Consider the following 14,376-nt stretch of genomic DNA (forward strand, 5'->3'; position numbering starts at 1 on the left):
GATAATGGATAATAGGCTGAAGGTAAAATGTCCCAACTTTTCAAAGTGAAGAAAATAGTCCACAAACTATAGGCCCATGATCCTGACTTCAATTTCTGGCAAAATTCTAGAACATATTATCAAAGATAATGATCATCAAGAATAGAAAAGGGTGATCACATAGAACTAATATGGCTTCATCAAGAATGAGTCATGCCATACTAAACTAATTTAATTTTCTTGAGAAAGTTACTATCTTAATGATTGATATAGATATATTTTACCTGGATTTTATAAATTATCTCATGCAATTCTTATGGGGGAGGTGGGAATTGAGTGGCATTAATTAGATGATAGTATAATTAAATAGCTTCACTTCACATTGAATGGTCAAACTCAAAGAGTAGTCATTAAGTTTTTCCATGTCAAATTAGAAGGAAGTCTCCAGTGAAGGCATCAGTGCTTAGCTGTGTGCTGTTAAACATTTTTGGCTGTGATTAAAAGAAAGGAATGTACAGCATGTTTATCACATTTACAAATAACACAAAGCTGGGAAGAATAGCTAACACACTAGATGAAAGAGACAGGATCCCAAAAGATCTTGAAATCTACAGCACTGAGCAGAATCTAATTCAAAGAAATGTAATATAAGTGTGAAATCTTTCACTTGGGTTCAAGAAATTGACTTCACAAGTATAAGAGAAGGGTAACATGGTAAGAAAACTGTTTATTAAAGATCTGGAGTGTTTTGCAAGTTCAATAGGCTTAAGGTTTATGATATAGTAGCTAAAAAACCCAATTTGGTCTTGGGCTGCACCAAAGGTCAGAGATTCCAGAAATAAAGAGAATGGTGACCCCAAAAGACAAGTAGAAGAGAACTCGGAGAAGGGCAACAAAAATAGTGAAGTTCACTGAATCTATGTCATGATGATGGACTGAAGAAAACAGGGATATTTCACCTGGGGAAGAGAATATTCAAAGGGGACATAAAACTACTCAAAGTCTACAAATACTTGTAAGCCTATCATATATTTAAAATATTCAGTTGGAATTCTATGATTGGAAGTTCCAAAAAGGCAAATTTAGGTTTAGTGTAATGAAAACCCCAAAGTAAAATGGACTGCCTTCAGCCTAGGTTTTTTTCCCCCCACTGGAAGGAATCTAGCAAAGGCTGTATGGTCTCTTGGTAGTGAGTTCTTGTATAAGGAATTCTTTTTGTTCTTAATATAGGTTGAAGCAGATGCCTGCTAAGTTCCTACTCTAACGTTTTGTGATTTGACATTCCAATAAAACAAGTACACTTATTTAGAAAATTATTTTTGTTAATCAATAGAATGTTTTACTATTCAACAATAAATGTAACAATATACCCTATACTAATAATTCACATCATATAGCACCTAAAAGTTGTGGATTTAAGTGCTTTGCCTAACAATAAAAATTAATTAACAATTATAATACTCAACAATCCACAGTCCTCTTCTCCTTCCTTCCTTCTACTCTCTGTAGCAGTATAGGTGTGTATTTCTCTTCCTCAGGAGCACATGCACACACAGGATCTCTGGGTTTTCTTGTGAAAACTAAGAAACAAGAAATATTTTTCCCCAGATTGCCAAGATTGGTTCAATTAGGTCTACAGAATGTCATAGTTATAAAGGTGCCTTGGACTTGGAGTCATAAAGACCTGACTTGGAATCCTGTCAAAGATACTTATTAGTTATGCAACCCTGGATGCATCTCCTCTCAGCCTCAGTTTTTTCATCTGTAGTATCAGGATATTACCTCTTTAAAATACTATATAAATGTCAGCTATCATAATTTTTATTATCCTCATTATTGTTATTGATGCAACTATCTCACTTCGTAGAAAAGGAAATCAAGGCCAAGAGAGGGAAAGTACTTTGCTTTGGCTGGCCGAGTGAGGGGATGTACGTCATATCTTTTACTACAGATAGAGACTGAGGCAATTTGAAAGATGAGTAGCCGCCAGATGGGAAACAATGGAATAGTTCTAAATCTTGTACAGTAGGATATTTGTATTTCATGAGAATGAAAACTAATAGATTTCAGATCTGATTCCTTTAAGCACACTTATTAAGCCCTGCTACCATATTCTTGGAAAGCAATCAATATGCAGAAATAAAGGAATATCAATCTATAAACACGTATTATGTGCCCACTCAACTTAGTACTACAGTATATGCCAGACACTATCCCAGGAGGTAGGGATAAAGACGCAAAGAATTAAACAATCCTTACTCTCAAGAAGCTTACAATTTAATCAGGGAGATGGCATTGATCTCTGCCAACTTTCTCGATATTGAAACCTTATCACCTTGGAAGCCCACTCAGTTCCTGGATATAACACATTAATAGCCTCTACCCCTTCCTTTTTTCTTTCTAATTGTCTTTTTACTCCCAGAATCTCCATTTTAAGGAACACGCCCAGGCCATCAGGTCTTAATTCCTCTCCAGACTACACTTTTCACTCTCACAGAGTCTCTCTAGAATGTAAGCTTCCTGAGCTTAGGGACAGTTTTTCTGCTTGCATTTATATTCTCAGCACTTAGCACGGTACCTGACACATAGTGAAGACTTAATCGATGCTCTCTGACTTGTTGACTTGACTGTGAAAAAATACACTAGAGAAAAAATATCAAGAGTAAAATAAAATGCCCATAATTTAGACAGCACTAATTTAGGATTTCCAACCAGTAACTTGTCTAGTTCACTATTTATCTTTGCTTAGCAAAGTCCATGATAAAACTTCAAGCACTACAGAAATGATTTGTTATTATCAACTCATATATGTTTATAATATACATTATATAACCATATATTTATTATTATATATACAATACTTACAATATTAAAATCCTTTTCATATTCTTCATACAGTGGGTAAAATCTAAGTGATATTCCAGTCATTAAAATGAATTAGAAGCTCAAAAGTAATTGTTGATTATAATAACTATAATTTATTAGTATGCAAATGATTATAGGAGGAATTTTTAACATGCTTAAGAGAATCATCTGTTTTCAGAAATCTTGCAAATTTTAAACCCTGCATAAGAACTGAGACTTTCATTAGAAATTATACCTATTTATCTATTATAGCAGAGGCACACAGGATGAAATCGTGGAAAGGGTCCGCAAAAACCCATATTCAAATCTTAACTGCTGCTTACTACCTGGGTAACTTTAGCAAGTCTGATTCTCTGGGTCTCAGTTTCCTCCTCTATAAAATAACAGAGTTTGAGAAGGTAACTTTGAAAGGCTATTAAGACTAAAAAACAAAAAAAGGAAAGCCTAAGAATCCAAGGCAAAACTGTTAAATTTAGGTGACTAATACTTTGTTAGCTTGAAAAATAACCAACCTACATCTTTAAAAATGCATAATATATATATTCAAATTTCTACAGTTTGTACAAGAGTGCCTCCAGCCATAGACTCTATATAGTTGAGAATATTAATATCCTTCTAGAGGGTTAGTGTTATGCTAATCATTTTATTAAAGACAAAATTAGCAAAAAGCCTAGATCATGGAATTGGACAGGCTGATCTCTCAGGTCACACTCTTTATGCTACACATACAGCTGACTTGAATCTTGTTATATTCTCAGAGGAGTCATAGAACCTGGTTTTGAATACATGCCTTGTTATGCTGCATGTAAGGCTTTCAACTACTCCAGGCCTCAGTTTCTTCATCCATCAAATGAAGAGATTGGACTAGATGACTTCCAAAGTATCTTGATGCTCTAAATCTATGATCTTACAATCCATCCCCAACTTGTCCAGTATCAACATGGAATTGCTTTATAATATCTTACTAATATCAACTCTGTAAAATTTAATTTACTCTCTCTCACCTTAAATCTATTGAGTTCAAAAGGTTTATAGACTCTCTTACTACAGGCAGGCTGACCTACCACAACACCTCATATAATTGAGTAACGATTTCCCATGGTATTGATGTACTTGGATTTACCTCACCAATTTTCAAGTTTCTCCTTTTTTCTTCACTAATTTGGTACAGAAAACTACACCAAAATCCTTTAGCCCAAGAGCAGCAAGGAACTAAATATTGCGTAGACAAGGAAATAGAATTCTTTGACATGCTTAGAGCTTCACCTTGACATTTCCTGGGAGAAGGGAATGGGAAAAGAGGAATCTATTATTTGTTCTGAATTTCCATTGCAAACATTGCAAGGAAAGAGTAAGCTAACCACACAGAAATAAGGCAGATGGTAAATGCAGCCCCTAAAACACTTTACACACATAAGTAGTGTTTAGGGCTAAGCACTTTTTTTCAAGATTGCAGAGCTATAAAACACTTGCTGATACAGATCATTTTTATTTTTTATTCACCATACTGAAGTTCAAAAGAACAACTCTCATACCTATTGTTTACAATTCAGCTATATCAAAGGGTGGGGGGATCAGCAAATCTGTACAGTATGCAAAAAAAGTCAGAAGCAAACCCATGATGAACAAATACTGTCAGAGAAACAGTCATGGTCCATAGAATTAGAACAGAATTAAACAGGAACATTTTTAATATGTTAATAACCATGATAAGCTGGTAAATTTTGAAAAACTTATTTGGCAAGTTGGAAAGGTTTTAACTTTGAGAATTAGGGGAAAGGCAAGGTCATTTTGACATCATCTGAAAAGTCTTCTGATCATTCTTTATTTCTTGTCTTTGTTTCTTCTCCCCTGTAAAGCCTGTGAGTGTGCCCATCTGGGTAATAACTGTGACCCAAATACTGGCCAATGTATTTGTCCTCCTAATACCATTGGAGAAAAGTGCAATAAGTGTGCACCTAACTCTTGGGGCCATAGCATCATCACTGGCTGCAAGGTAAGTGGGCTCTCTCTTTTTAATATCTGTGGTAAAACTAGAGAAGGACCTATGATTTTCTTTAGTAAACAACTAAAACTACAATCCTAAACAGACAGTCTTCTAGAATCATGCTTGTACTGTGAGTTTTGATACTGATCAAGATTAACTTAGCAATAGGACTCTGTGTCTGAGCAGCACCAGATCCTGTTTATGCAGTCAGTGGTTTGCATATTTGTTTTTTTTAACTATCAGTTACATTTTTTCACAGTCATACGTGCAACAATTAAATTCCTGAAACATCATAAATGATTTTTATTTATAAACTGTACTCTCTGAACATTAGGGAAATTTAACCTTTTAAATGATGCCTGTTGGTAATTATAAGATAGATGGCTTTGTAAATCAAATAACCATAACCTGAGTTGTCTTTTTGGTGAGTTTAGTTTTGTATATATTGAATTTTCTTAAAACATGTTCACTTTTATTTTCTTCATTAAGAAAAAGGGGGAGATCTTTGAATTTTTTTAATGGACAGCATTTTAACATTAGGATAGTATCAAGTCTTATTTAATAGAGAGTTAATGTGTTGGATTAAATTGTCTGACCTCTTAAAGGCCTGATCCAACAAAACATTTCCTCAAAAGATATAAGCTTTCTTTCATGACAAAATGAAAATAAAAGCAGGGATTGTGTGGATATATAGTCATGAAACATATAAATAGTTCACGATTATGCCCCCCACCCCCAGTTTGAGATTGTAAACTCTCTAACAATTCGTTGGGAGATTGAGATCCAAGCCCTATTCAGGAAAGGTCATTCTCTCCTATATGGTTCCTAATGGTTAAATATAGGTGTTTATGAAAAATAAGTTCAGATCAATTAGATTCAGTCTTTGACAGAATAAAAAAACATATTTAAAAGTGAGTTCTAGTTCTACTCAAATTAAATAAATCAGGGAAGGAGGATAAAGACCACTATTTCTTCTATATCTTTTTACTTAGATCTCCAAACACCTAAGCTAACACACATTAAAAAAATGGACAAAAAAAATCTTATATTTTCCATCTTTCCCTTCCCCCTTCAGTTTTCACCTCTCTATCTTCCTAGACTGTATGGGTACAAAGAAATGATTTGCCAGTGTTACTATATCTGCTGCCCCAGTAGCTTCACAGGTGTATGTTGGGAGGAGGAAATGAGTTAGGGTGATCTTTTCTCTTGCAAGGTGTTCTCTCCTCTTATTTTTTGAGGGTTGCTTCAGTCCCAAACCAACTATATTTCCTTCTCATGAGATGAGCAAAAAATAAAAATCTCAGAAGTCAATTCAAATCCAAGCCATTCTTATTCCCTCTGGAGGTATTATACCTATGTAGAGTTACTACTGTAATATAAATTCAGTAGCAGATATTTTGAATTTTAGCTATGTGGGGTGGGTCTAATAAAACTTTATTTCAGCTTCCCTGACTGAATACTTAATTCTCATCACCATGATGTTTCTGCCACTTTTTTTTCCTTCCTTCTGTTATGGTTCATTGTGTAGGTACCAGTCTATTATCAGGTGAATAGTCCTTGAGGATGTCTGTTATGCTGTGCCCTGGTCAGACCATATGTAATGTGCTATGTTCAGTTATTGCTACCAAAGTTTAGAAGGGACCTTGATAATCTGGTGGAAGACAACCAGGATGATGAAAGACCTGGATTTCACACCATATGGAGATTATTTAAAGGAAATGCAAGAAAATAGGAACATCAAAAATGTCTTAAAATATTTGAATGTCTATTATATTGAAAAAGAATTGGGCTTAGACTAGCAGTGTGGCACAGTGGATAGAATGTCAGACCTAGAGTCTGGAGAACCTGGGTTCAAATGTGGCCTCAGATACTTCCTAGCTGTCTAACCCTGGGCAAGTCACTTAATTCCATTTCCCTTGCCCTTCTGTCCTGGAGTTGTTACTAAGGCAGAAAGTAAGGGTTTTTTTTAAAAGAAAAAGAATTATACTTCTCTGTTCAGAACCAAAAGATGAGTGACAGTTATCAGGAAGCAAATTTAAACTTATCAAATTTAAACTTAGGAAACTTCAAAACAACCAGAGCTTTCTTTGGAGATCTTCAAACAAAAGTTTGATGATCACTTATCAAGCCTATTTAGAAGGCATTCTTCAAGTAGTACAAGTTGGAATATATAGCCACTAGATCCCTTCTATATCTGAAATTTTGTCTAATCCATGAAGTGTATTCATCTAGTCTCTCTGATGTTCAAATCCTACCTTGCCAACAATGATGTATTTGAAGTAACAAAACTGTACTGTTCTTTACCTTAGAATTCAGTCATATTTATAAGGATAGGGATAAGAACTGGACTTGTGATTTCACTGACATAAGAAACTCCCAGATAAAGTCATTCCCTCTACCAAAGCAAGTTGCCACCTACTCTGTGGCTTTTAGCCTTAGAAACCTGCCTAAAATACTAAGAGGTTGAGTCATTTGTCCAGTCACCAGGTCAGTTGACATCAAAAGGTAAGATTTGAACCCAATAACTTCTTTTCCAAAGCCAGCTTTCTATCTGCGATGTCACAGCTCTCTATCCCAGATTTAGAGCATATAGAATAATTTTTAAATTTTTTTAAAAGTATCCATTTGTCTGGCATTAGGACTAGCAATCTAGTCATTTGCCTATATTATTAATCAAAAATCCTTTTTATCAAAAAATTAGAGAAATAAAAATCTAATATTTGAGATTGTAGCAATAAATATAAATCATAGTCAACTAATATGATATTAAAAGATTACCATGTGCCAAGAGCACTTAAGACATTCTCATTGTTGGAGACTACACATATAGAGCTCTTCTGCAGGACAGAAAGAAAGATCTGAGAGTCCCTGGAGTTCCATAACAGGACAGATTTTCAGGACCCAGGGGTGAATATTACTTTCAGTGGGGAATGTGACTTATCTAGGGTTCAGATGAGCTGCTTCATTAAAGAAGCTTTAAGTACTGTAGAAACCTCTGCAATAAACTACAAACCCATGCTGTTTAATATTGCTTAACCTCAGGCTATCCCATAGATCAGATGTGTCAAACACACTACCTGTAACACTACCAGTGCAGCCCAAATGAGACTAAAATGTAATTGGAGGGTCAGTTAGGTGGCACATTGAATAAAGCACCAGTCCTGGAGTCAGGAGGACTTGGGTTCAGGTATTCCCTAGCTGTGTGGTCTTGAAGCAAGTGACTTAACTCCATTTGCCTAACCTTTACCCTTCTATTTTAGAGTTATTACTAAGCCAGAAAGTAAGGGTTTAAAAAAAGTAATTGGGAAATATTTAACTAGATAAATAAAATATAATAAAACAAAAATAATATTAATATGTGCTTTTCCAAGTCAACATGTGATCCAGAGTGATCCTTATGTATAGTTGAGCAGCTCTCTCCCCCCCCCCCCGCCTTTTTTTTGAGTTTGACATCCCTGTGTAGATATACCTTCTGGCACAACTTACTATTCTCCAAACAACTTCAAAACTATAAGAAAAAAAGCCTGTATCTTTTGGACAGCTCTTAAAGCACAAATTCTTACTGGAGAACCTCTATATTTCTCTAACTATAAACACAAGCATTTCTAACTTTTCGATGTTACCTCCTCATCACAGGTGCAAACCATGAGTTTCAGATGCCATAGTGATGAAAAGGGAAGACAGATGTTATCCTTTGCCCAGGAAAATCGCTTCCCCACCTCTAGCTAGGAGATTGCAAGTGGAAACTCTTGATTGCAGTTCCATAAGGAGTATCAAACAGCCTTAGAAACAACATGCTAGTATATATGGTATTGATTTAGTCATATAGTAACTTAGTAATATGGAAGGAAGATGATTGGTTGGAAAGTTCCTTCTTTGGTCACTGTCAGGGAAATGTGATAGCAGGTGATATAACAAGTCATCAAACCCTCAGAGCTGTGGGGCTTGTCAGGAAGCTCCCTTCCCTTTGGGGCAAAGCTACTTAACTTTTTCTTCCTTTCTTTTCTTTTTTTTGTATCATTAACTTCCTATCAACAACAACAACAAAAAATTTAAATGAATTTTAAAAACTCAAAGGATTTTAAGTGAAAATGATAGTGAAATGAAGTTATCAAAATATTAACAAAAATAAGTTCAATAGCCCCCTTAAAGCTTGTTGAAGAATCCCTGCTATATGGATATTTAGAGATGTGCACAGTGTTAAAGTCTATGGCTTCATTGCAACAATATAATGATATAATAATAATAGTAATAATAATAATAATAATAATAAAATTTATATAATGCTAGGCCTGGGATCAGGAAGACCTAAAGTTAATTCCTGACTCAAAAGCTTTTACTAGTGTGTGTCCATAGACAAGTCACTTAATGGGTTTGCTTCAGTTTCCTCATCTCTAAAATGAGTTAGAGAAGGAAATGGAAAACCATTCCAGTCTGTTTGCCAAGAAAACCGGGGATATAAAGAGTTAGACATGCCAGAAACAACTCAACATTAATAATAACAACAAACATTTTTATAGGGCTATTGTATGCTATTAACTGTGCTAAGTGCTTTATAAATATCTCATTTTATCTTCACAACAATTCTGGGAAGAAGATATTTATTATCATCATTCCTATTTTACATTTACAGAAACTGAGGCAAAGATTTTTGACTTACCTAAGGTTACACAGGTAGTAAATACCTGAGGCTAGATTTGAACTCAGGTCTTCCTACTTTGAATCTCTGCTATCCATTGCACTGCCTAGATGCCTAGAGGGAATAAATAATGAAATCTAGAAAGGAAGATTTTGTCTAATACAATTTAAGTGAATCATAAGCAGCTGAGTTCATTTCCAGGGTTCTATTTTGAAATGAGAGTGCCTAGAGTGGCATATTATGCATTTACATAAAATATTGGTTTTTCATTAGTGTAAATGAATGTTAGAATTTTCTAGGAGCAATTGTGGAGTTGTGATTTTAGGAAAATTGTTGTGAAACTTCACTAAAATTTACATTTCATTATCTTTTCCATAGGCTTGTAATTGTAGTTTGGTGGGATCATTTGATTTCCAATGTAATGTAAACACTGGCCAATGCTCCTGCCACCCAGAGTTCTCCGGCACAAAATGTACTGAATGCAATTTGGGCCATTGGAACTATCCTCATTGTAACCTGTGTGACTGCTTCCCGGCCGGGACAGATGGATCAACTTGCAACTCAGAAACTGAAAAATGTGCATGCCTTAATCACAATGGACAGTGCACTTGTAAGGTACACACAGCCAAAGTCCGGCAATGAAAAGCCTCAGCATTGTTTTTCCACTTTTCAATGTTATTCCTCATTTTGTTTTTTGTTTATTTCTATTCTAATGAATTGAAAGGGGAATCCCCAAAGAGAATATGTTGGTAAGTAGTACCCTGCAGATCTGAGAGCAGAATTCCACTTTTTTAGGTAATAGGTTTTCTTTAACCAAATCCTGCCGAAATGGTTGGATTCCTGTTGGGATGCTATTTGGTAAAGATTTCATGGATATCTTTACTGAGCATCAATAAAGGCAAGGCGAAAATCTTAAGGAAGACTTTGCTTGATAACATCTTTCTGCCCATTCAAAGGGCAAAAAGTTTGAAATGACAGAAAAGTGACCTGAAACACATTTACTCTCACTTAAACAGCACATACCTGCTGAACATCACATCTGTGAGTTAAATAATAAGACACATTAAAAGCAGCTTCTCCTAAAAATGGATCAGCAATCATGGTTCAAAGCAAAATGCTCTTGTTGCTGTGGGAGTGCAATACCATCACATTACCCAGCACCCCTGACATTACAACAGTGACTATCTGCACATTTCAGCCTTCATTAATATTGTTAAATGATGTGGAAAAATAATCAATTAAAAAGGCAAAGAGGTATTTTTCCCTTTAGATGTTTCTGCAAAAATCAATTCCACTCTAAATACAGTTAATATCGTGTCAGAGGTATTCTGACTACTCAAGATAAAGACTCTGAAGAGAGGGACAAAAGAAAGGAGAGAAGGAAGCCCTGGAGGGTGGTTATGAATCCGTTTGAGCATTCTTTTTAGAGGAATACTTCTGCCATCCAGGGAGAGCATATACGGTGCAGATACAAACTCTACCCAGCATTCAGTCACCAAGCATCAGCTTGGATCTTGTCATTTATATGCTGACCCTGTCTCAACTTTTGTTTGCATTGCATGGACCTCAACATGGTGTTCATTATTTTTATTGTGTTCTGAAGTCTAGTGAGTCTTTCCTATTGCTTTCAATGGAACTATTATACAATCTGTTGCTTAGTTCTAAAAGCACCTCAGCAATATACATATTTGTAAATAAAGTATTTTATTGTGCTTATGTAACACTGCTATTGACACCAATTATACATGCCATTGGAGGCGGTCGGCTTGATTTAATTTCTATCATACTCTGAAAATCCATACCCCTAACAGCCCCTTCAAGGACAATTTCCCCTAGATCTCTGCCTTTAACTACGGGCTCCTGTTGGGATTCTCTCTCTAGGTGAATGTGGAAGGTGTCCACTGCGACAGGTGCCGGCCCGGCACATTTGGACTTGATGCCAAGAACCCACTTGGCTGCAGCAGCTGCTATTGCTTTGGCACAACTACCCAGTGCACTGAAGCAAGGGGACTGATCCGTATGTGGGTGAGTAGGGAACTGCTGAGCCGTGTAATGCTATAATGTTATTTCCTGCTGGCGTCTTTTAGTCAGGCACTGAGAGGTAGCTAGGAAATGGCAAAACATTTAAGTAACCTTTTCCCCTGTGTACATTTAGAAATAGTGAAGGGACCATGTTCCATTAGACAATCACCATTGGTGTTTTTTTTTTATCTGAAAAGCAGTACATTTATTTTTTATAACGAATAAGTGACAAGAGAATATACTCATCTTTCTTTAATTGTGCCTTTGACTTTTCTTTCTCAGATGTTCTTAATTTTTACATTGTTCAAAAGATTTTTTAATCATTCATTCCCCCCAGTGCATTATTCTGTTCATGCCACATAAAAGTTAAACAGGCTCATTGTCTGTTCTCTTAAGTGTCTATACCCTAAGACATGTCATAGTGACTTACTCTGAGCAATAATAGCACCTCCTCACCACGGAGAAAGAGTGACTGTAGATAGATACAGAAGGACCCATTTATTTTATGGATAGGCAACATAATAAGTATTTTGTTCTGTCATTTTTCAGTCATGTCCAACTCTTCTTGATGCCACTTTGGGTTTTCTTGGCAAAGATAGTGGAATAGTTTGCCATTTCTTTATCCAGATCATTTTACATGTGAGGAAACTGAGGCAAAATGTTAAGTAACTTGCCCAGGGTCACACAGGTAGGATGTGTCTGAGGTCAGATTTGAACTCAGTTCTTTCTGTCTCCAGATCCAGTGCTCTGTCTACTCTGCCACCCAAGTGTTCCTTATAATACTTATAACAATATATTTTATTATTATATAATATACTTATAATAAGTATAGCTAGGCAGCATTACATAATGTATAAAGCTGCTCTCAAAGTTAGGATGACCTATGTTTAAGACTTCTCTTTGACATGTACTAGCTAAGTGACCATGAGCAAGTCACTGAATCTCTCAGGAGCCTAATCAATTCCCTTAGACTATAAATTGCAGAACAATTATGAATCCCTGACAAAAGAATTTTTCTTATTGGGAATTCTTTACACAGAATAAAAGCACAAATCTAGCCATACATATATTTAGATTTTATTTGTAAACATTCACAAATTCAGATCACATTTCTTCTGTGACTTAGTAGATGGATAAGAAATATGGGGGGAGGGAGGGAAATTGTCACCTCATGGTTAACATGGTGATAAAAAGGTCGATAGCGGCATGGATAGAGGATCAGCCCCAAAGACAGGCTGACTTGCATTCAGGTCCTGTCTCTGACCTCTACTGAGTGTGTGACTATGGTCAAGAGATCTAACTTCCCTCAACCTCAGTTTCATCATTGGTAAAATGGGGCAAATAGTAGCACTTGCCACAATTCTGCTGTAAGAATCAAATGAAACACACACACACACACACACACACACACATATTTATATATATATATATATATATAAAGCACTTTTCAAACCTTAAAACATTATATAAATATTGCTATCATTATTATTTGTTAGGGTAATCCTTGAACAACAGACATAGAATCTGCATCAGGCCTTGTAATCAAAGCTGTTTCCATATTAGTATCTAACCCGGCAGAGTTTATACCATTTTCCCATGATCTTTGGGAGCCCAGAGCATACTTTAGTGAGATATCAGCAGACTATATTCAAAGATGCTAAATAGATATACAGATAAAATAGACCTACATCTGTCTGCCTATCAATCTATCAATCTATCTATCTATCCATCTATCCATCTATCTGTCTGTCTGTCTGTCTATCTGTCTTTCTATCTATCTATCACCTATTATATGTCTGTTTGTCTATCTATCCCCTATCCTATCTATTTATCTTCCTGCCTGCCTGCCTGGCTAACCACCCACCCATCCATCCTTCTGACAATCTGTCTGTCTATATTTATCTTTCTATCTATCTATCTATCTATCTATCTGTCTATCTATCTATCTGTCTGTCTGTCTGTCTGTCTGTCTGTCTATGTATCTGTCTATCACTTCATCCTCCTAAGGTTGTTATTGGGGAAAGTACTTTGACTTTTTTATGTTTTTATGTTTTTAAGTAGAATATACCTATACAATCAACAAAGACATTTGTGTATATGTATGATATATACATGTACATATAAATATACATAGCTATATGCATACATGTATGCTTCTGTGTACGTGTCCACCTACATGTGTGTACATATATACATGTGTGATTATTCAAGCAAGTATACGTATGTGTATGTCATAGTCACACAGTTATATAGGCAGTGTGACCCAAAGGGTCCTAATGGTTAAATATAGGTGTTGGATCCCTATTATTAAAGGAATTTACTCTCTAGGGTTTTCTATACCAATGAAATAATAAACCTTGGGTAAATATATGATGTCTCAAAACTCTTAGAGTAGTTTTAAATTTCAGTAAGATTTTTGGAAAAAGAAAGGCAAGCAGACAGAGACAGAGAGATAGAGGCAGAGAAATAAAAGAGCTCTCACTCACTCACTCTATACATATATAATAGAATTGTATATATTATATTTATGTGTGGAGAGAGATAATATACTTATTCATGCAGCCTATATATTTGAGTAATTATAGCATATAAATATATAATATACTTTTATATAAGTATCATATTTAAAGATTTGTATATAGCTATTAGATTTATATATGTATATGTGTACATATTTACACAGTGCTTCTATATTTGTGTGATTATGACATATACATATGTGTATATATATATGCAGACCTGTATATATAGAGAGAGGAAAATGTATGTTTTAGTAGTCTTTGTATAATACAGGTATATACTACTTAAAACCACAAGTAAATTCAAGTATAATTTTTTAGATAAAACAATGTAATGAGATAATTAGCACCATAGTACTTTGATA

At 35.2% G+C, this 14,376-nt stretch overlaps 1 protein-coding gene across 1 annotated transcript in view; it reads left to right on the forward strand.

Moving 5' to 3' along the window:
* The window catches only part of LAMA2 (laminin subunit alpha 2), a 625,852-nt gene that overhangs the window by 357,228 nt on the left and 254,248 nt on the right, over positions 1-14,376 (forward strand). Inside the window, 3 exon segments of the mRNA XM_044676961.1 lie at positions 4,704-4,840; positions 9,849-10,085; positions 11,352-11,495. Coding sequence (XP_044532896.1) covers positions 4,704-4,840; positions 9,849-10,085; positions 11,352-11,495 — 518 coding nt within the window.

Source organism: Gracilinanus agilis, chromosome 4 (genome assembly GCF_016433145.1).
Source record: "Gracilinanus agilis isolate LMUSP501 chromosome 4, AgileGrace, whole genome shotgun sequence".
Lineage (NCBI taxonomy): Eukaryota > Metazoa > Chordata > Mammalia > Didelphimorphia > Didelphidae > Gracilinanus > Gracilinanus agilis.